The sequence below is a fragment of the Leuresthes tenuis genome, unplaced genomic scaffold (assembly GCF_036924035.1).
Source record: "Leuresthes tenuis unplaced genomic scaffold, fLeuTen1.0.hap1 SCAF_17, whole genome shotgun sequence".
Classification (NCBI taxonomy): Eukaryota; Metazoa; Chordata; class Actinopteri; order Atheriniformes; family Atherinopsidae; genus Leuresthes; species Leuresthes tenuis.
Genome location: NW_027325371.1, coordinates 30,546,217 through 30,567,341, shown reverse-complemented (window position 1 = coordinate 30,567,341; position 21,125 = coordinate 30,546,217). Strand labels below are relative to the sequence as shown.

Here is a 21,125-nt window from a genome sequence, read left to right as displayed (position 1 = left end):
AATTAGTCTTTAAACTTAGCATTCTACTAAAATTCACTACAAACAAAAATAAACAAACTAAAAAAAATCCCACTCCCCAGACGAACAGTAGAAGATACTGTTCGTCTGGGGAGCTGGTTCTGTCCAACATGGATCATTGGTCACAAGTTGGTTTGGCAGTCGGTTTGTCAGTCCACATCAGATCCATAGGTAGGAAAAGTGTAATGAAGCTTAATTGTAATAATTATTGAATATGCTAAATTAACCTATTTACCCCACTTACTCTATTGAAATGGTAAACTTGCTGAAATTACAAGCGTCATGTCGCCAACAGGTTTTTTGCAATAACTGCACATTTGTAACACAGCCATATTGATTGGCCACCTACAGGGAATGCCATGCTACAATGTTAATTTTTTATTCATGATTCATTTTACAAGTGGGACGAAAGAAATACTCAGTAGAAATAAAAGTATTGGCTTTGATATCAAACATCAAGATCTCTCTATCACTGGTGACTTGCCGTGGACCAGGAAAGGCATTGGCATCCAGGTTCCAACCACCCACCCTGTATCACTCTTTTTTTTTTTAACCATGTTCAGCATTATGGCAAGCAGAATGGTGATCTGAATACCGTGTATTCAGAGACTGTGAACCACTGTGTGACTGTGGTGGGTGCTGACCCACCACTGTGTGACTGTGGTGGGTGCTGACCCACCACAGTCCCCCCAAAAAACCCAACGGACACTTCAGAGGCATCAGGGCATCCAATTGGACACCAGGACCTGCACAACTAGGCCAGATACGTAGACTATAAGTACACATCTAGGGGAGTGGGGAACAGGTGGACACAATCAGGAATCAGGGAAGACAATTAGACTGGTGACACATGAAGAAGAGCAAGTGACCTGAAAGGAGAGGAGAGTTACTATTTCAAAACAAAACAGGAAATGACAAGACAAGAAGACAAGACAAAACAAAACAAACCCAGATGAGTGCGGTGTGACAGCTCCTGTATTCCTGAGAACAGAATCAGTGGGTTTACATGATGAGATTAACTTATTGCTATAGTTGTGTTATGCTCCTTATCTGAGCAAGGGTAATTATCCTTGGATATATGGCAGTGAAGGAATCGACTCACTGGCACAAAGCATGCAATACCGCAGTACGACAGGTAGCACTGTACCCATTTCAACTATCGCTAATAGAGCCACTTCCGGTTCACGTCTTCACCACCAACAACAACAAAACGAAGGCATTCGAGAAAGATAGCGAACGAAGAGCAAGATGAAGCTATGTCCCTCTACATTTGTGATGAGCATGGCACAAACGCGATGCATGACGGCGCATTCTCCATCGCGTTGTTTGTTTCTTTCTGATGGCGGTGATAACAGTAATATCATCTCCTTCGAGTTCTGGGTGACGATCGCGGGAAAAAATCTTGAGCATGCGCAGAACGCTTGATCCGATCCACTGTCGTCGACATGCACGTTCAGTGGACATTTGAATTGAGTTATCCCAGGATCTTAATTCGATCACAAGTAACCCGATCCGATTCGATTTCTTGTCAGATTAAGGTGTCTACATGAGCTGAATAACTCAATCTTATGGTAATTTAGCCATTAATCTGATCTGATGGCCTGCATGTAACCGCACTGAATGTTATCTGAGCCTGGAGATCAATAAGAGTTTTTAAATTTTTTTTGTTTTCTTTGGAAAGTCAGGTTATTCCTTTGGTGAGTGATTTCACTGACTCGCTGAGGGTCACGTTCTCCGCAGCCAGCATCTGCACCTCTTGCTGGCTGAACACCTGCCTGGAACTCTCTATGGAGAATCTCTGCATAGAATCTGGAAAGTAAAACCGGGCGAAACTGGATAATCTCTTATCGATGGACGTCAGAATGTCAGTTAAATCATTTTTAGTTGGAGAAGTCGCTCAGGGTTCGTTTTCAGTGCGATTTCTTTTGGAGCTTGGATATGTTTTGCTTGTAGATGAAGTTTGGTTGAGTATTCCCATGACGATCCAGTCAAAACACTCATCAATGTAATCCCTCATGCTGCCCAACCTTTCTTTGCTGTGCTTCAGAGTGTTTGAGATCGGACACTTTTTTTCTGAAAATATAATTCTCTTAACTCCAAGGTTAAGCTGGAAAAGTTATTCAGTTGCTCAAATGTTTGTTAGTACAGAAGCGCACCATGTTTGATTCTGCTGAAGGGCTCACAGAACCTTGCAAATTTCATGTGGTGGTCAAGTCCGCTGACTTCTCCCCTCAGAATCATAATATAAACACGCCGCCGCTTTTTTTTTTCTCCTGTTTTGATGTCGCTTGCCTTCCTGTGCACCAAATTGATTGAAAGGACATGCATCCTCCCATAAGTTATTTCACTATAGGAATGGAACAAAGTGTTCTCATTTAATGTCATTAAAAAAAATTTAAGTGAATTATGGCTTTTATTTACAAAACAAATTGGATTTTGCTTTTAATGCAAATAATAAATATGTATGGGCAGTCCTCCATTTTAGGAAGTGTTGAGTCATTGTACCAGACGTCCCTATGTCTCATTAGAAATGTAAACTTTCTTATTCATCACTTTCTTTCTTTGAACATGGTGGGTTTGACATCATTAATAGTTCACTGCCAAAAGCATTAGAATAGCTTTGTCTCCAAAGTAATAGTAGGTACACTTCCAGGTTCCCTCTGCTCACTTTTTGTCTCAGCTCTAGTGGTTATCAGTCACGTAAAGTGGTTGCTTTTCAGTGTTTCATAGACCTTAAATCAAGTTAGGGAAAGCTGTATTTTTCTACACTGCACCATTGACTGAATAATCTGCTTAAGGATCTCAAACTAGGAACCTCTATACCTAATGACAGATAGACATAGAGACATTGAACTGCTGTCAGTTGGTTTCCGAGCGTTCTATGCACCCAGAGAGTTATACAGTCATCATCGTTGTTTACATTTCACCGAGGGCAGCACCAACAACGACGTGTGATGTCATCCATGACGCCGTTGCTAGGCTACAGACCCAGCATCCTGAGGCATTCATTGCAGTCATAGGGGATTTCAACCACGTCTCTCTATCCTCCTGCCTGACTGTTTCAATATTACAACAGGTTTGATAGTGTGACTTTTTCCACCTCTGCTGCTGCCCCCCCACCACTTCAGCTGCTTCCTCTATACGCCTTCCACTGCCCAGCTGTACTTCCACCTCAATTGCAACTCGCATCACCAAGCCTCCTCCTCCACCTGACTGCACCTCCACCTCTTCAGCAGCTTCCACCACCAGGTATTTTGAGTCAAGCTACACCTCCACCTCTGCAGCAGCTTCCACCACTAGACCTCCTGACCCCAGCTGCACATCCACCTCTGCGGCAGCTTCCAGCACCAGGTATCCTGAGCACAGCTGCTCCTCCACATCTGTGGCAGCTACCACTGCCTGGCCTCCTCAGTTCAGCTGCACCTCCACCTCTGCAGCAAGTCCCACCACTTACCCTCCTCTGTTCAGCTGCACCCCCATCTCTAAAATTGATAGCAACATCACTCCTGTCGTCATCCCTCCGCTACAACCTCTTTGTCTAACTATAGAGACGGTTTGAGCTGAGCTGAGCTCAGGAGACTTCAGTCAGGGAGGGCTGCAGGTCCAGATGGAGTCTATCCAAGACTTCTGAGGGAATGTGCTGGTCAAGTAGCTGTCCCTCTTCATAGGCTCTTCAATATGAGCCTTCAGATGGAAAAAGTCCCGGTGCTGTGGAAAACATCTTGTCTCATGGTGGAGCTGAATGACTACAGACCGGTGGCTTTGACATCTTATATCATGAAGAGCTTGGAGAGACTTCTTGTTCATCGCATGAGATTGCAGGTTGCTGAGGATCTTGACCCCCTCTAGTTTGCCTACCAGAAACACATGGAAGACGCGATTCTGTACATGCTGCATCGGGCATATGCTTGTCTGGATGTGCCTGATTCATATGTGAGAATCATGTTCTTTGACTTCCCCAGTGCCTTCAACACCATACGGCCTCCCATACTGAAAGACAAGCTTCCAGGTATGGGTGTGGCTCCCTCCCTGACATCGTGGATCATAGACTATGTCTAGTCAAATGACTGCCAGACCAAAGTATTTTAGGATGGACATAAATGGACAAAAAATACCTTTTGCTCCTGAACACAATCAAAACCAAAGAGCTGGTGATGGACTCCAGGAGATCTAAAACTCCATACCAGTTAGTCTGCATTGATGGAGGGGAGATAGAGACTGTTCAGTCCTGCAAATACCTGGGGGTGGTGCTGGATAATAAATTATAATTAAATTATGCTTCACTTTTGACAAGAGAGCAGTGAAATTAGGGTAATAAAAATATCTATGATCTCTTTCATAGTTATGTATAAACACAAATATTCACACTGCAACATAATGTTTATGTTTATGTATTTAGCAGACGCTTTTATCCAAAGCGACTTACAAATGAAGATTTAACAAGCTATATAAAGCTAACAATAAACTACATAGAAGGAACCCACTAGTCTGACTATGTCAGAGGTGACAGAGTAGAGATAGGGTGTAGGCATAGAAAGAAGTGCAGAAAGATAAAGTGCAGAGATAGAGGGGGTAGGGAAGTACAAGGTAAGTGCTAGGATAGGAGATGCTCTCTGAAGAGCTGGGTTTTCAAGAGCTTCTTGAAGATAGACAGGGACGCCCCTGTTCTGGTAGCGCTCGGTAGGTCATTCCACCATCGTGGGACGACACATGAAAAGAGTTTGGATTGTCTTAGGAGTGGTGTAGGCACTGCTAGACGACAATCCTGGGACGAACGGAGGGACCGAGTTGTGACATAAGCCTTTGCAAGAGCATTCAAGTAGATGGGAGCCGTTCCATTAAGCACTTTGTAGGCTAACATCAGTGACTTGAATTTGATGCTGGCGGCTAAGGGTAGCCAGTGGAGTTCAATAAACAGAGGGGTGACGTGTGCTCTTTTAGGCTGATTGAAGACCAGACGCGCCGTCGCGTTCTGGATCATCTGCAGAGGTTTCACAGCACAGGCTGGGAGACCAGTTAGGAGAGCGTTGCAGTAGTTAAGGTGGGAGATGACCATGGCCTGCACCAGGAGCTGGGTGGCATGTTGGGTCAGGTATGGTCTGATCTTTCTTATGTTTAGTAATGCAAAGCGGCATGAACGAGCAACCGAGGTAACGTGATCTTTGAAGGTTAGTTGGTCATCAATCATGACACCCAAGTTTCTAGCAACCTTTGATGGAGCAAGAGATAGGGATTCGGTTTGGATGTTTCACATGGTTATATTTTTTGTTAATATAGCAAAAATGCACTTCATTATTTGGACTGTACCCTGATCAATGGGTCAGTGCACGTCATCCATGGAGGATAACAGAGGCAGCAGCAGTCATACCAATTAAAATGTGATTTAGAGCAATAAAACAGTCGATTTTGATTGTTTTACAGCAGTCATGCTCTAAGGCAGAAATAAAAACACCTCAAAGTCAAAAAAAGTGTGTAGCATGAGCATATTTTGGTTTTATATAGCTGAAGAAAACTTCCTGTTGATACTACTGTACGTGATTAGGTTCAGCACAGCAGTGCTAGCCTCTGATGAACGTGATTAGGCTCAGCACAGCAGTGCTAGCCTCTGATGAACGTGATTAGGCTCAGCACAGCAGTGCTAGCCTCTGATGAGCGCTATTGGGATGGATCAACATATTTAAGCTAACATAATTTTTCTGATCTACCTTGAGACAAAGCAGAAATGCAACAGATCCTTGGGCTGAAATAATCTTGTAGCTCCTGGAAAACAAGCCCTGGGCTGTTCTGAATGCTGCTGTTCAAAATGCAGCTTTACATTACTTATGCTGAAGTTGCATAAATCTGTTTTCAGAGTCAGATTGTCCCAAAAGAACCCAACTTGCTTTTGGGAGCCAAAAGCTGGTTTCCATAAGTTATAGTTTTCATTTTAGTATGGGGAAATAGGCTAAGTTTAAGTAATGGTCAAACTAATGTCAAGTTTAGGTTAAGTTTAGGGTCAAAGTTACTTTCAGGCAACATGCCCCACACCCATAAAACATCAACGTGCTCTCTGTATAGGGTACATCTCTTTAAGAACAATGTATGGCAACGTAAAATCCTCTCAAGTAATGAACTGAAAGCAGTTGTGGGTGTATGTATTTTTGCAAATGCTCTCATATCTTAAGGTGTGTGTGTCTTTGTATCTGGGGGTGGGGGGTGGAGAGGATTTAGGGCAGCTGTATATAGCATTGTTAAATTAGACCATCATAATAAGATGTGGGATTCAAAGTGCTCTCTGAGGCTTGGAGTTATACTTCATCTGTCTGTCTTCATTGCTGACCTGACACACACTCACACATGCAAATACACGTATGCACAAATACATGTTCATAGCAGTTAAATGTAATATAACATTTACAAATGTTTTTTACAGACACACACATAATATTGACAGAGATGTATGTACTAGGCCAAAAAAATTTTAAGTATTCCCCTTTGAAGCTTCACAATGTGTTTCTCATTCATCCATTCACAACACCAATTCCAAAAAAGGTGGCATGCTGTCAAACATGTAAATAAAAGCAGAATACATTGACTTACAAAGATTATAAACCAACGCTTAAGTCACAATAGAACATAGAAAACAAATAATTTGTTTACAACAAAAGGGCTGAAAAAGTAAGTGGTACCTAAAAGACACAGCTAGAAGAACATATTACAACAAGTTAGGTTATTTGGCAACTAGTTAGGTTATTTGGCAACAAATCAGAGACATTACTGGTTATAAAAAAATCACCTTACAGAGTCTGTCAGATGTAAAGATGAGCAGAGCCATCTGCCAAAATAATTAATCTAAAATTGTTGAGCAATTTTGGAATAATGTTTCTCAATGTAACATTTTTAGACTTTGAATATTCCATCATCAACAGTACATGAAACAGAAAATTACCGCATGGGCTCAAGAACACTTGAGAGAAAATAAATCATAAATCAATGTCTGAACACCATTCTTTGTAACATCTACAATTGCAGGTTAAAACCAGGCTGCTCTCATCCACAGTTCGTATGAAAACGTACGAAAAGTTATGCACAGATTTTCGTGCCTAATCCTAAGAATATCCATCAACACGAGCGACCAGTGCACCTGTGCAAAGCCTGAAGTCAGGGCTGACGTGCTTTTATTCACAGAGGAAAATAAACATTTTTAAATGGTTTCGACATTATCATACTTCGTTGAAAGCGAAAAATTAACTTTTTACAAACATTTTACTTCCTTCAGGGAATATATGCAAGCTTCAGTTTGTTAGTTTCAGTTTTGAACGTTGCTATGGTGCAACAATGGTACAGTACAATGGCTGTAGCTTCTGCAAATGGCGGGAATCACCATAGGCTACTTTTTTGTTTGTTTGTTTTAATTTGCTTTTGTTCTGGCTTCGCTGCTGAAACATGATATAAAAGAAATACACGCAGGCAACGGAGAAAAACCTTGGTTTTGGATGAACAACAGCACACCCTGAAAGATCACTGCCCACTGAGATCTTCTGCATTGAATCAGAGTGCAGAGGCGAAAGGAGAGAGCCAGAATAATTATATTCGGCGACCCGACCAACAGATTAAGCGGGTATAGAAGATCCCTCAATGTTTTTGTGCAGTCTCTTGATACTGCACAACACCTGCTTAAACCACTTCTTTTCATCTGTCAATGATCATATGAATTCTAAAATGTTAATAAGAAAAGTTTCATCCAACCAGAATCATTTTGGTGTGCAAGAGTGACATTTCAAATCATGCTATTTGAATAAAGATATAAAATTGAGGCAAAATTGTCAAACCTCTCTTTTACCCATCTCTCTGTTTCTCTTTCTGCAGTATGTGGCACTTGCTTCACTCTTCTTCATCCTTTTGTCAATCTCTACCTTCTGTCTGGAGACCCATGAGGCCTTCAACACCATCTACAACAAAACAGAGAACATCACTGTTGGCAACGCAACACATGAGGAGGTACAGTGAAGTTTCAGAGAAATAGTTTTTTTAATCCCATCTGGATTAGATTTATTTGAGTGGGGGAATAATGAATGACAAAAATATTAAATATTCACTCATCCCCCTATAAATTTCAGTTCTGTTCATGGACAGTCATCTTAAAAATGAATGTCTGAATGTCTGAATGTCTGCGTTCTACCAATTTAGAGTGAAATCTGACTTTTGCGGGATAATAAATGTAATACATTGGAAAATGTTCAAAACAATATAGATCCGTCAGCAACACAGGAACATAATCCACACCTTTGTCTAATCAAAATGTTAATCAGAATAACCTTTGCCATTGTAAGTACATATAACTAAATCAAAATAGTCCATCTACAGTGCTAACACAAAAATGCAGGTTCCGGAAGAAAACTTAGGACACAGAATATGAGCTACCAGATAATACAAATTTCAATCGATATTGATCAAAGTCAGATTGCAAGGTGGTGTGGTGGTTAATACTGTCGCCTGTCAGCAAGGAGGTTCCTTGTTTAAATCTCGACTCTGGTCTTTCTGTGTGGGGTTTGCGTATTCTCCCTGTGAACACATGGGCTCTCTCTGTGTACTTCGGCTTCCTCCCACAGTCCAAAGCATGGATGTTAGGTTGACTGGTGATTCTAAATTGACATTTGGAATGAGTGTAATCTAGTTGTTAGACTCTTTGAAGGTCTGGCGACTTGTGTAGGTTGTACAACGTCTCTCACCTAATAGCAGCCAGGATAGGCTGCACGCCCCCACTTGCTTAATGTACAGTAGATATTCCTTTTACATTCTAAATTAAAGCAAAAACTTGTTTAAACCACAATGTAAAACATTGATGTAGATTCTCAGTCATCCAGGTCATGTTAAGACCTTGAACTAGGGAAACTCGACAATGTACTTTACTGTTATAAGAAGGTGCAAACATATTGTAATTACATATGTGGCAGGAAGACCCCTTATGATGGAAAATAAATTTGGACGGCGTCATCCCTTGTGGGTCACCGGTGCCTCCCCCTGGAGCCAGGCCCGGAGGTGGGGCCCGGAGGTGGGGGCCGGCAGCGAGCGCCTGGTGGCCAGGCCTGTGCCCATGGGGCTCGGTCGGGCATAGCCCGAACACTTGACGTGGGTCCCCCTTCCGATGGGCTCACCACCCATGGGAGGGGCCAAGGGGGTTGGGTGCAATATGAGCTGGGTAGTAGCCGAAGGTAGAGGTCTTGGCGGTCTGATCCTCGGCTACTGAAGCTAGCTCTTGGGATGTGGAATGTCACCTCTCTGTTGGGGAAGGAGCTGGTGCGCGAGGCTGAGCGGTTCCAGCTAGATATAGTCAGACTCACCTTGACGCACGGTTTAGGCTCTGGAACCACTCCTCTTGAGAGGGGTTGGACTCTCTTTCACTCTGGAGTTGCCCGTGGTGAGAGGCGCAGAGCAGGTGTGGGCATACTTATTGCCCCCCAGCTGTGTGCCTGTACATTGGGGTTTACCCCAGTGGACGAGAGCCTCCCTCCGGCTTCGGGTGGGGGGACGGGTCTTGACTGTTGCTTGTGCTGACTGAGGGTGTCTGTGTCGGAGACTCCCTCGTTCTGCTGGGGGACTTCAATGCCCACGTGGGCAATGACAGTGAGACCTGGAAGGGTGTGATTGAGAGGAACGCCCCCCCCCCCCCGATCTGAATCAGAGAGGTGTTATGTTGTTGGACTTCTGTGCCAGTCATGGACTGTCCATAACGAACACCTTGTTCAGGCATAAGGGTGTCCATATGTGCACTTGGCACTAAGACACCCTTGGCCACAGTTTGATGATAGACTTTGTGGTTGTATCGTCTGACTTGCAGCCATATGTCCTGGACACTCGGGTGAAGAGAGGGGCGGAGCTGTCAACTGATCACCACCTGGTGGTGAGTTGGCTCTGCTGGTGGGGGAGGATGCCGATCAGACCTGGCAGGCCCAAACGTATTGTGAGGGTCTCCTGGGAACGTTTGTCACAATCCCCCATCAGGAGGAGCTTTAACTCTCACCTCCGGCAGAACTTTAACCATATCCTGGGGGAGGTGGGGGACATTGAGTCCAAATGGGCCATGTTCCATGCCTCCATTGTCGAGGCGGCTACCCCCGAACCTGCTGGTGGACATCAGTGGTGAGGCCAGTGGTGAGGCCAGTGGTGAGTCTTATCAGGCCTTCTTGGCCAGTGAGACTCTGGAAGCAGATGATGGGTACTGACAGGCCAAGCGGGTCGCGGCCTCGTCGGTTGCCGAGGCGAAAACTCGGGCCTGGGAGGAGTTCGGTGAGGGGGGGAAGCGGCTCACAGTCAACACTGTGTATGGTGGGGAACGAGCTTTGCTGACCTCAACTAGACATGTTGTGAGTCGGTCGGGGAAATACTTCGAGGACCTCCTCAATCCTACCGACACGCCCTCAGAGTCGGAGAGCTCGAAGACGGGGCCTCCCATTTCTGGGGCTGAGGTTGCCGAGGTGATCAAAAAGCTCCTCGGCGGCAGGGCCCCAGGGGTGGATGAGGTCCGTCTTGAGTTTCTCAGGGCTCTGGATGTTGTAGGGCTGTCTTGGCTGACACGCCTCTGCAGCATCGCATGGACATCGGGGACAGTGCCTCTGGACTGGCAGATCGGGGTGGTGGTCCCCATCTTTTAAATGGGGGACCGGAGGGTGTGTTCCAACTACAGGGGCATCACACTCCTCAGCCACCCTGGGAAGATCTATTCGGGGGTACTGGAGAGGAGGATCCGTCAGATAGTCGAATCTCAGATTGAGGAGGTGCAGTGTGGTTTTTCGTCCTGGCCGTGGAACAGTGGACCAGCTCTATACCCTCGGCAGGATCCTGGAGGGTGCTTGGGAGTTCGCCCAACCGGTCTACATGTGTTTTTTGGACTTGGAGAAAGCGTTCGACCGTGTCCCTTGGGGAGTCCTGTAGGGGATGCTCCGGGAATATGGAGTGCCTGACCCCTTGATAGGGGCTGTTCGGTCTCTGTATGACCGGTGTCAGAGTTTGGTCCGCATTGCCGGCAGTAAGTAGGATACGTTTCCGTTGAGGGTTGGACTCCGTCAGGGCTGCCCTTGGTCACCAATTCTGTTCATAACTTTTAGGGACACAATTTCTAGGCGCAGTCAGGGCGTTGAGGGTGTCCGATTTGGTGACCTCAGAATTGGGTCTCTGCTTTTTGCGGATGATGTGGTTCTGTTAGTGTTGTCAGGTCGTGACCTTCATCTCTCACTGGAGCAATTCACAGCCGCGTGTGAAGCGGCTGGGATGAGAATCCGCACCTACAAATCCGAGACTATGGTTCTCAGCCGGAAAAGGGTGGAATGCTCTCTCCAGGTCAGGAATGAGATCTTTCCCCAAGTGGAGGAGTTCAAGTATCTCGGGGTCTTGTTCACAAGTGAGGGACGAATGGAGCATGAGGTTGACGGGCGGATCGGTGCAGCCTCTGCAGTGTTGCGGGCTCTGCACCGACCCGTCTTTGTGAAGAAGGAACTGAGCCAGAAGGCGAAGCTCTCTATTAATTGGTCAGTCTACGTTCCCAGTCTCACCTATGGTCACGAGTTGTGGGTAGTGACCGAAAGAATGAGATCGCGAATACAAGCAGCCGAAATGAGTTTCCTCCGCAGGGTGTCTGGGCTCTCCGTTAGAGATAGGGTGAGAAGCTCAGTCATCCGGGAGGGGCTCGGAATAGAACCGCTGCTCCTCCGCATTGAGAGGAGTCAGATGAGGTGGCTCGGGCATCTGGTTAGGATGCCCCCTGGACGCCTCCCACTGAGAGGAGACCCCGGGGAAGACCCAGGACACGTTGGAGAGATTATGTCTCTCGGCTGGCCTGGGAACGCCTCAGGGAAAAATTGGAGGAAGTGGCCGGGGACAAGGACGTCTGGTTTTCTCTGTTAAAGCTGCTGCCTCCGCGACCCGACCCCCGGATAAGCGGTAGATGATGGATGGATGGATGGATAGATGTATAGATGGATGGATGGATGGATGGATGGATGGATGGATGTGGCAGGATTCTCCGAGAAACTTAGAAGTATATTCTCCAAAGATGACATTCCACTGCAATTCAAACCCAAGAACACTCTCAGACAGAGACTGGTTCACCCAAAGGACAAAACACCCAAACACAGACTGAGTGCAGTGCAGTGCAGCGAGGAGTGCACAAACTTCTATATAAGAGAAACCAAATAAAACCAAAATACAGCTTCAAAAGTGCATGGCACAAAATAGGAAAACCAGCTCTTCAGGTCAAGACTCAGCAGTGTACTTGCATCTTAATGAGAAGGGACACACTTATTAGGACAGTAATATACACAATCTAGAAAGAGAAGTTTGAGAGAGGAGTCAAGGAAGCCATCTATGTTAAAAAGGAAAAAACATCTTTGAACCGAGCAGGTGTGCTCAGGTATCACCTTCCCAGTACTTACAATGCAGCATGGTCTCTCCTCCCTAGGCTGTTTCACAACCACTGGATCCTGTGACCAAAACTTGTTCTTTCAGACAGTTAGACAATTTATAGGGGAGAATGACTTAAACGACACGCACATTGGTCAGGGGGTTCAATGATACGTAATGACCTACCAAGCGTGAATAACCCTTCTCTGCCTAAAGTTTAGAACTGAAGAAGCTTTTTCGATGAGAAGTGAAATGCCGTCAAGATCCAAGAAGAAGTCCAGTTTCCCTTATTCAAGCTCCTAGAATCACAATGAAAACCAAATTATACAATGGAGAGATTATAAGATCCATCTTCCTTATTAACCATCAAGTATAGTGGTCTGGGGTGAATTACAAGTCTCTATATAATCTCTAAAAGTATGTACCCCTTATTAAAGGCACTGTTGAGCTGCCTTTTTTTAAAATCGAAGATTATAACGTAATTGGAGCTAAGACCAAAATACTACAACTGTTATCTCTACTAAGTTTCATTAGTATGTAAGTGGTATTTATGTTTGTCAATGATGGAAGGAGGTAATGAACAGATTAGTATCTCACAAATAAAAGTAATTCTTTCAGTTTATCACAAGGAACACACACAACACATGTTTTTGGACTGTGGCTGTAAGCCTGAGTACCAAGAGAAAACATGCGAAAAAAAGTTCACACAAAAAGTTCTCAACCCAGACTTCCTTGTTGGTGCACATGACAGTGCTAACAACCATACCACCGTCCAGTCATTAAAATCACATTCATGTCTAAAGTTAAAATGCATATTACACTGAGATGGTGAAAACATTTGGGGTAATGTGATATTGTACTTGTGTACCTTGCAATAATTTAATGAATTAATTTGGTGAAATTATTAAATTTATTCATCTTTTGCTTTTGTCTTTCACTCCACAGATTGTGTATGAAGTTGTCACAGATGGGTGGCTGACATATGTGGAGGGTGTCTGTGTCATCTGGTTTACTATTGAGGTAATGTTGCGTGTCATCTTCTGCCCTGACAAGGCAGAGTTCTTCCGCAGCACCCTCAACATCATAGACTTTGTAGCTATTGTGCCCTTTTACCTGGAGGTGGCGCTTAGCGGCCTCTCTTCCAAAACAGCCAAAGATGTGTTGAGCTTCCTGCGTGTGGTACGCTTTGTCCGTATTTTGCGTATATTCAAGCTGACCCGCCATTTTGTCGGTTTACGGGTCCTGGGCCACACCCTGCGGGCAAGCACCAATGAGTTCTTGCTGCTAATCATTTTCCTGGCACTGGGCGTCCTCATCTTTGCTACCATGATCTACTATGCTGAACGTATTGGAGCTGATCCAGATGATCCAACAGCTGCGGCCCACACCAACTTTAAGAACATCCCCATCGGCTTCTGGTGGGCTGTAGTAACCATGACCACTCTGGGATATGGGGATATGTACCCTGAGACATGGTCAGGAATGCTGGTGGGTGCCCTCTGTGCCTTGGCAGGTGTACTGACTATAGCTATGCCTGTGCCTGTCATTGTCAACAATTTTGGCATGTACTACTCCCTGGCCATGGCCAAGCAGAAGCTCCCCAAGAAGAGGAACAAGCACATCCCAAGAGCACCACAACCAGGCAGCCCTAACTACTGCAAACCAGATGCTCTGGCTATGGCGACTGCCTCTCCACACAGGCTAATGGGCAATGTGCTCGGGCCAGGCATGGTGGGATCTGGGAGTATGATGGGTACCGGAGATTGCCCACTTGCACAGGAAGAGATCATTGAGATAAACAGGGCAGGTAAGTGAAAGCACAGATTAAGCATGCATGTTACAGAGTTTCACAAAAGTCATGAAACTCCAAAATTCAAAGAAAAAATATTTTTTTGTTTATTCATTCTTTTATTGAACTCTTAAAAGGGAAAATACATTCTGAAATGAAGTTCATCATTAAAATGTCATGGTCAACATAGGCATTGTAAACGGAACAATTCAGAAAAATAATTGGAAAAAAATTCATATGTTAATCCGAGGAAAGGTAAATCAGTGGATATCTTTTCCTCAAGTTAAACTTTTATACCCTCATGTTTCATTAATACCAAAATCCATCTTTATGTTGTAGATTTATTGGCACCTGTAATTGTTTAGTTTTTCACTTGTTTAGTTCAATGTTGCAATAAAATGGTAAAAATCCCAACCCTATGCCCTTGGCCCTCTTGGTTGAAAACCTATTACCAGAACCTAAGGTGCCATTGGTTTTCCAACAGCAGGCAATTACAAATCATTCCAAATTGAGAAAAATAACAAATAAGAAGTTAGAAACCTTACTGGCTTAGTATTTTATGTAATCATTTAAACATTCAAATTTAATTTGAAGAAATATGTCAGTTTTAGACTGACTATAAAAGATGAAAAAGTTATTCCATGCCCAATTTCAGGCTGATGCAGAAGAGTCTTAAAGCCAATAGGAGTTTTCTACAGCTATGCACCCAATAGAACAAAAAAAAAAAGTCAACCTCTCATAAAATACTAACAATTTTTTTTCTTCACAACTCATTTCTTGTCATTCGCACGATTCTCTCCTAATATGTGTGGTGGTTAATTTTTCTCTTTTTTTCTTTACCAATTGCCCTATTCCATAATGTTGATAATTGGAGTCTCCTTACTTGAAATGACTGTAAAATGATATATATATATGAATGAAATGCTATAGTGCTTGAAATGATATTGTATTGTCGAAATTTCGACAATACGACAAGAGGTTTTCCGACAAGAGGTTTTCTGTCAGCACAATACTGCTCTGAAAAGTGGGTACTACGTTTTGAAACTTTATGAAGTTACATGTTTGTTATGTGTGTGCATGCACACAAACTAATTATACTGCTTCTTTCCAAAGTGAAGCACTGTCTGTACTGGCAAGTTTACTCATATTTAGCCCCTTTTATAGCTTGCATATTATATGTTGTACTATAGGCCAGAGGTTCCCAACCATTTTTCCTTGACACTCACACACATGCACACACAATGGATACTCTCTAATCAAACTCAAAATCAAATATCAAAGTCAATGTGGAGTTCTGTGGCTCCACCTCCATTAAGTTAGTGCTTGCTCAAGGGGACACACATTCTGTCAGGGATAATGATGTTGGCAAGGAACCAGCCCAATGAATGACATCTAACTGCAGGTCATCAAGGTGGTTGGGAAAGCCATTAACAGAAAAATGGAAATGTGTGGATATGTTATGTAGAACATAATTACTGTGAATCAAATGAGAGATAAAGTATCATTTGTCTGACTGCTATGTTCTGCATCTTGTGCTCTGAATCTTGTGGCGAGTGCTTAAAGGCAGCTCTTAGTTTTATGTCGGGTTGAAGTGGTCAAATGTTGTTTTTTAATGCAGTCATAGAAAATGTATTATTATTATTTTTTATCCGCACTTTATTTCAATTCAATTCTGTTTAATTGATATAGCACCAAATCACGATAGATGCCATCTTGAGGCACTTCAAGGATCTAATCCAATTGAACCCAGTTACTGTCCAATTCATTGTAATACAATCATAATCCAATCAAATTAATTAAATTCCAAATGAGGGCAATTAATACAAGCTCAATGCAAAAAAGTAGCCTAGTTAAGTAAACCAACATTAGAATGATGGAAAGAAAAAAACTCCCTTTTAACAGGAAGAAACCTCTGGCAGAACCAGTCTCAGGAACGGTGGACACCTGCCTCCATTGGCTGGGAGTTGAGAGGACCGGAAGGAGGGGACAACATGCACCATAACACTAGGCCAGGTATAGCTGTTGAGAAAGAGAAAGACAAGCTAATGATGATAATATTGTCATGAATACTTGGAGAGTAAGGAGCAGAGTGAGGAAAGGTGCATCAGTTGCCTAGCTGTCCTAGGCAAATAGCAGCATAATGTGCAAAGGATAGATAGATTTTCTGCCTGATAGTAGCAGCTGAAAGGAGTGATAAAGTGGGTGGGAGGGGTCCTCAAGGATCAGGGTGGCTGTGACAGAGGTGACTGTCTGCTGGTATTCAGACAAAGCCTGAGTGTCAGTCAGTGTGCCACCAGTCATCTGTGTACTGAAAAAGCCTCATTCCTCCTCTGCTATAAGAGATGTTGTTGGTGTAGGCAGAAATAAGAATTGGAGAAAAAATGTAGGCCTGGGATAGTCCTGCATTTAAAATTAATGTTCTGGATTTAAAACCATTTAAAATAACCTGTTGAGGTCCGTCCTGTAAAAAACTTCTTATCCATCAAACCAGTGTGAGTTTTCTGCAGTGCAGCAGGATATCTGTGTACAGTATTAAAAGCAGGAGTGTGTGAGTCTGAAAGTGTGAGACTTGCAATTTCTACACCACATTTTGCCCTGTAGGCAAACTGAGGTTGCTCGAGTTAGTTTGACAGCATGTCTGACAACTGATCACACACTACTCTCTCCATGCATTTATACAGGACAGATGCTAGGGCAGCTGGCTGGTAATCAGATCCTTTGCATAAGTTTTTAGGGATTCTGAAGAAAGTGGACTGGACACTGGATATGGCAAAATAGAGAGAAGAAACATGACAGTACCCCCTCCACAAGGTCCGGCACCGGACGGACCACCTGGTTGGTCGTGGATGGAGGCAATTAAAGTCCCGGATTAGAGATTTATCCAAAACAGACCGGACAGGAACCCAAGAGTGCTCCTCAGGCCCATAACCCTCCCAGTCAACAAGGTAGTGCAGACCCCGACCCCACCACCTGGAGCGGAGGAGGTGATGCACCGTGTAGGCAGGGCCTCCATCAACAAATCGGGCGGGAGGAGGGGGTTCAGGGAGGAGGACTCAAAACTTGACATGGACACAGGTTTAATTGGGGAAACATCAAAGGTGGGGCAAACTGAGAGTTCCAGGTAAACGAAGACACACAGCCACCGGATTCACCACTTCGGAGATGGGAAAAGGGCCGATGAAATGGGGGGCCAACTTGCGGTTCTCCACACGGAGAGGAATGTCTTTTGTAGATAGCCATACCCTCTGCCCTACTTGGTATGCTGGTGCGGGAATTCTCCTTCGATTAGCGGATCTGGAGTATACTGCAGATGTCTTTAACAGAGCTTTACGGGCTTGTATCCATACTCATTGACATCTCAGAGCAGCAGCATGGGCTGAGGGAACCATGGCTGTTTTCTCCTGAAGGTTGAACACTGGTGGCTTGAACCCATAAACTGTGTCGAAAGGAGACAAACCAGTAGCATTGGAGGAAAGCGAGTTCAGGGCATATTCTACCCAAGGAAGGTTCTGCGACCACTTTGTGGGGTCTCGCTCGTATAACATACAGAGCTTAGTCTACACCTCCTGGTTGATGCGTTCGGTCTGTCCATCAGTCTGTGGATGGAAGCCAGAAGAGAGACTCACTTGGATTCCCAGGAGACTGCAAAATTCTCTGCAGAACTTTGAGATGAATTGAGGACCTCGGTCCGAGACTATGTCAACCGTCCATGCAAACGGAACACCTCCCGTCCTAAGACCTCTCCGAGCTCTTTGGACAATGGTAGCTTGACAAGGGGAACCAAGTGAGTCATCTTGGAAAAACTGTCAACTATGGTAAGTATAACTGACTTAGTGTTGGAGCTAGGCAGACCTGTAATGAAATTCATGGACAGATGAGACCATGGATGATGTGGGACCGGAAGCGGTCGCAGGAGACCAGCTGGTGGTTGATGGGAGGACTTGGCTTGGCAACAGACTTGACATGATGAGATGAATTCCTTGACATCTTGTACTAAAGTTCTCCACCAGAAGCGAATACGTACCACACAGAGAGTCTTATGCTATGGCGTAACCACGCATTCTTTGGGGGGGTCGTGTCCCCCCCAATATTGAGAAAATATCAACCTGTCCCCCCCAATATACAGAAGAAAATATGTAAAATGCATGTTCTCCTTTTATGAACCCTGTCAAGGGATCGGTCTCTTGTTATGTCTTATTTATTTTCAATTTATTTCCGTGTGTTACCGGGGACGTAACGGCTGCACCGCGGTCGCCGTTGTTGATCGCTAACACTTTAGTCAATGCAGCGGCTCTCGTTATCTTTACGTTGGACTTCTACTTTTGACGGAGCCGCTGCTCAACCGCGCCAAGCTCAACAGAGCAGATTGTACCAGAACAGGAAATCCAACACAGGATCAACAAAATAAACTTCCGCCCCCTTTCAAAATAAAAAACTTAAAACAAAAATAACAGACTATTAGACTTTTCATTGTTAATGCACATTTTGAGACATTGACACAATAGAAATGAACCTGGACTTAAAAGTCCTCAGCACATTTTTTGTTAAAGGAAAAGTCTGTAATTTGTTACATCATTAGTTGTCTTTATTATAATATTTACATAAACATGCTTTGGGTATTTGGTCGTTTTCCATTAGAAGCTGTCCTATTTGCTACAGTACTACTGGAAGAGCATAATTGTAATTGGTAGGTGTGTTTAAGGTCAGTAAACAGTAAGCAACTAACCAAAACAAAGTGGGGGGGAAGTCACTGTCTCGGAGAAATTACACTATTCCTTTAGATGTGAACTTACATGGTCAATGTAGTCCTCTAAACTATGTTCTAAATGTCCAATTTTTCATATATAAATAAAGAATTGTAGATAATGCACTTAACAATTTTGTTTTTCTTGAACCCCCCCAATGTCTAAACCATGGTTACGCCCTTGGTCTTATGTATTCCTGGGTGACAGTTTAAACGAGAGCTGTGGCATCGTGACAGTGCTTCCGAGACTAGGTGATCCGGAACAAAGAGGTGATCATTGGAACAGTTGTCAGGCACTGGGTATTGTTGGTGGGCTTCATTTATCCTCCTCTCCAAGCCAAGTCTGGTGACTGCCAGCCACACAGATCGGGGCAGGATGTAGTCCCACCTCCCTTCTTTCTGCCCCTGCTCTGGGGTCTCACGGAGTCTGGAGAGGGCATCCGGCTTAGTGTTCCTTGTCTCTGGTCTATAAGAAAGGGTAAAGTTAAACCTACTAAAGAACAAGGCCCACCTTGCCTGTCTGGGGTTGAGTCTCTTAGCCGATTTAAGGTATTCCAGGTTCTTGTGATCAGTCCGCACAATAAATGGGTCTTTAGCTCCCTCCAGCCAGTGTCTCCACTCCTCAAGTGCTAATTTAACTGCCAGCAGCTCACGATCTCCAACATCATAATTTTTCTCAGCTGCAGACAGGCCTCTAAAAAAGGAAGCAGAGGGATGAGTCTTGTTATCAGAAAATCTCTGACTTAGTATGGCACTAACTCCTGCATCAGAGGCATCCACTTCAACGATGAACTGGCGAGAGGGATCCGGTGAGTGGAGCACAGGTGCCGAGGTGAATAGTTCCTTTAGAGAAGGCTCGATCTGCTGGTTGGTTCCAGACAAACCTGCTCTTGGAAGAGGTAAGGGCATGCAAAGGTGAGGCAACAGAACTGTAATTTCAAATTAATCTCTGATAAAAATTGGCAAAGTCAAGGAACCTCTGGAGCTGTTTGCGAGACAAAACAAATTGTTTTGCAGGAGACGGAGAATGACTGCATGGACATGTCGTTGGTGAGTGAGGAGGTCCTTTGAAAACATCAATATATCGTCAAGATAAACAAACAAAAATAATCCAATCATGTCCTTGACAACGTCCTTAACAAGTGCCTGGAAGACAGCAGGTGCATTGGTCAGGCCAAAAGGCATCACAAGATATTCGTAATGCCCTGTAGGAGTGTTAAAGGCCGTTTTCCGTTCATCTTCCTCTTTGATACGGACAAGATGGTAGACATTTCTGAGGTCAAGCTTGGTAAAAACAGTGGCTCCCTGGATAAGTTCAAACGCCGTGTTCATGAGGGGAAGAGGATAGTGATTCTTTACTGTAATTTCTTTAAGACCTCTGTAGTCAATACACGGTCTAAGGGTCCCATCGTTCTTGCCCACAAAGAAAAATCCCGCTCCAGCAGGGGACGACAAAGGGCGTATTATGCCAGACTTAGTAATTCATAGCTTGGGTCTAAGGCCCAGACAGGGAGTGTAATCGACCCCTGAGGTGGGGGGGCATAAGGTCAATAGCACAATCATAAGGACTAAGGACGATGAGGAGGAAGAGAAGTTGCAAGGTGCTTGTTAAAAACCTCTTTTAAGTCGTGATAATCCGACGGAACCTTGGACAGATCTGGGTAGGTCTCCTGACTCTCGGCTGGTCTAGTGGATATGGGGGTTGTGAGTCTTTAACCATGAGGCACCAAGGATAACAGGTAACTCACGGGAATGGATGATAAGAAAATAAATGAGCTCATGGTTGTTGCCACAATTAATTTCACTGGTAAAGTCTCCTGAGTTATCTGGTGCAACATGTGACCGTCAAATGTTCTGTTGCCAGAACATTTTGTTTTGCGGAAGTGGGTCTTAACTTTATGTTTAGAGATCTTGCCAACTCAACATCCAAGAACTCAGCGTCTGCACCTGAATCAATGAAAGCCAACACCAGCTGAGTCTGACCATTTATTTGGAGTTGAGCCTGAACAGACACCAAAGACAAGGATTTAACTGATGCTTTCTGAGTCAGTAGGAACCTCCCACCTCCTACTGAGTCTGGCCTTTTATTCCACACTGGCGAAGTTGGTGACCACCCCCTCCACAATAGAAGCATAAACCTTCCTTTGCTCTTCGTTCTCTTTCTTGGGGGGACAGTCAGGTCCGACCAATCTGCAT

The 21,125-nt window shown here is 44.3% G+C and overlaps 1 protein-coding gene across 4 annotated transcripts in view; it reads left to right on the top strand.

Annotated features, from left to right (window-relative positions):
* LOC140272973 (voltage-gated potassium channel KCNC1-like) overlaps positions 1 to 21,125 on the top strand; it is a 174,524-nt gene that overhangs the window by 60,977 nt on the left and 92,422 nt on the right. For all 4 annotated transcript variants that reach the window (XM_072368499.1, XM_072368498.1, XM_072368497.1 and 1 more), the window contains exons 2-3: positions 7,867 to 7,998; positions 13,342 to 14,203. In XM_072368499.1, coding sequence (XP_072224600.1) covers positions 7,867 to 7,998; positions 13,342 to 14,203 — 994 coding nt within the window. The remainder of the gene's footprint in view (positions 1 to 7,866; positions 7,999 to 13,341; positions 14,204 to 21,125) is intronic.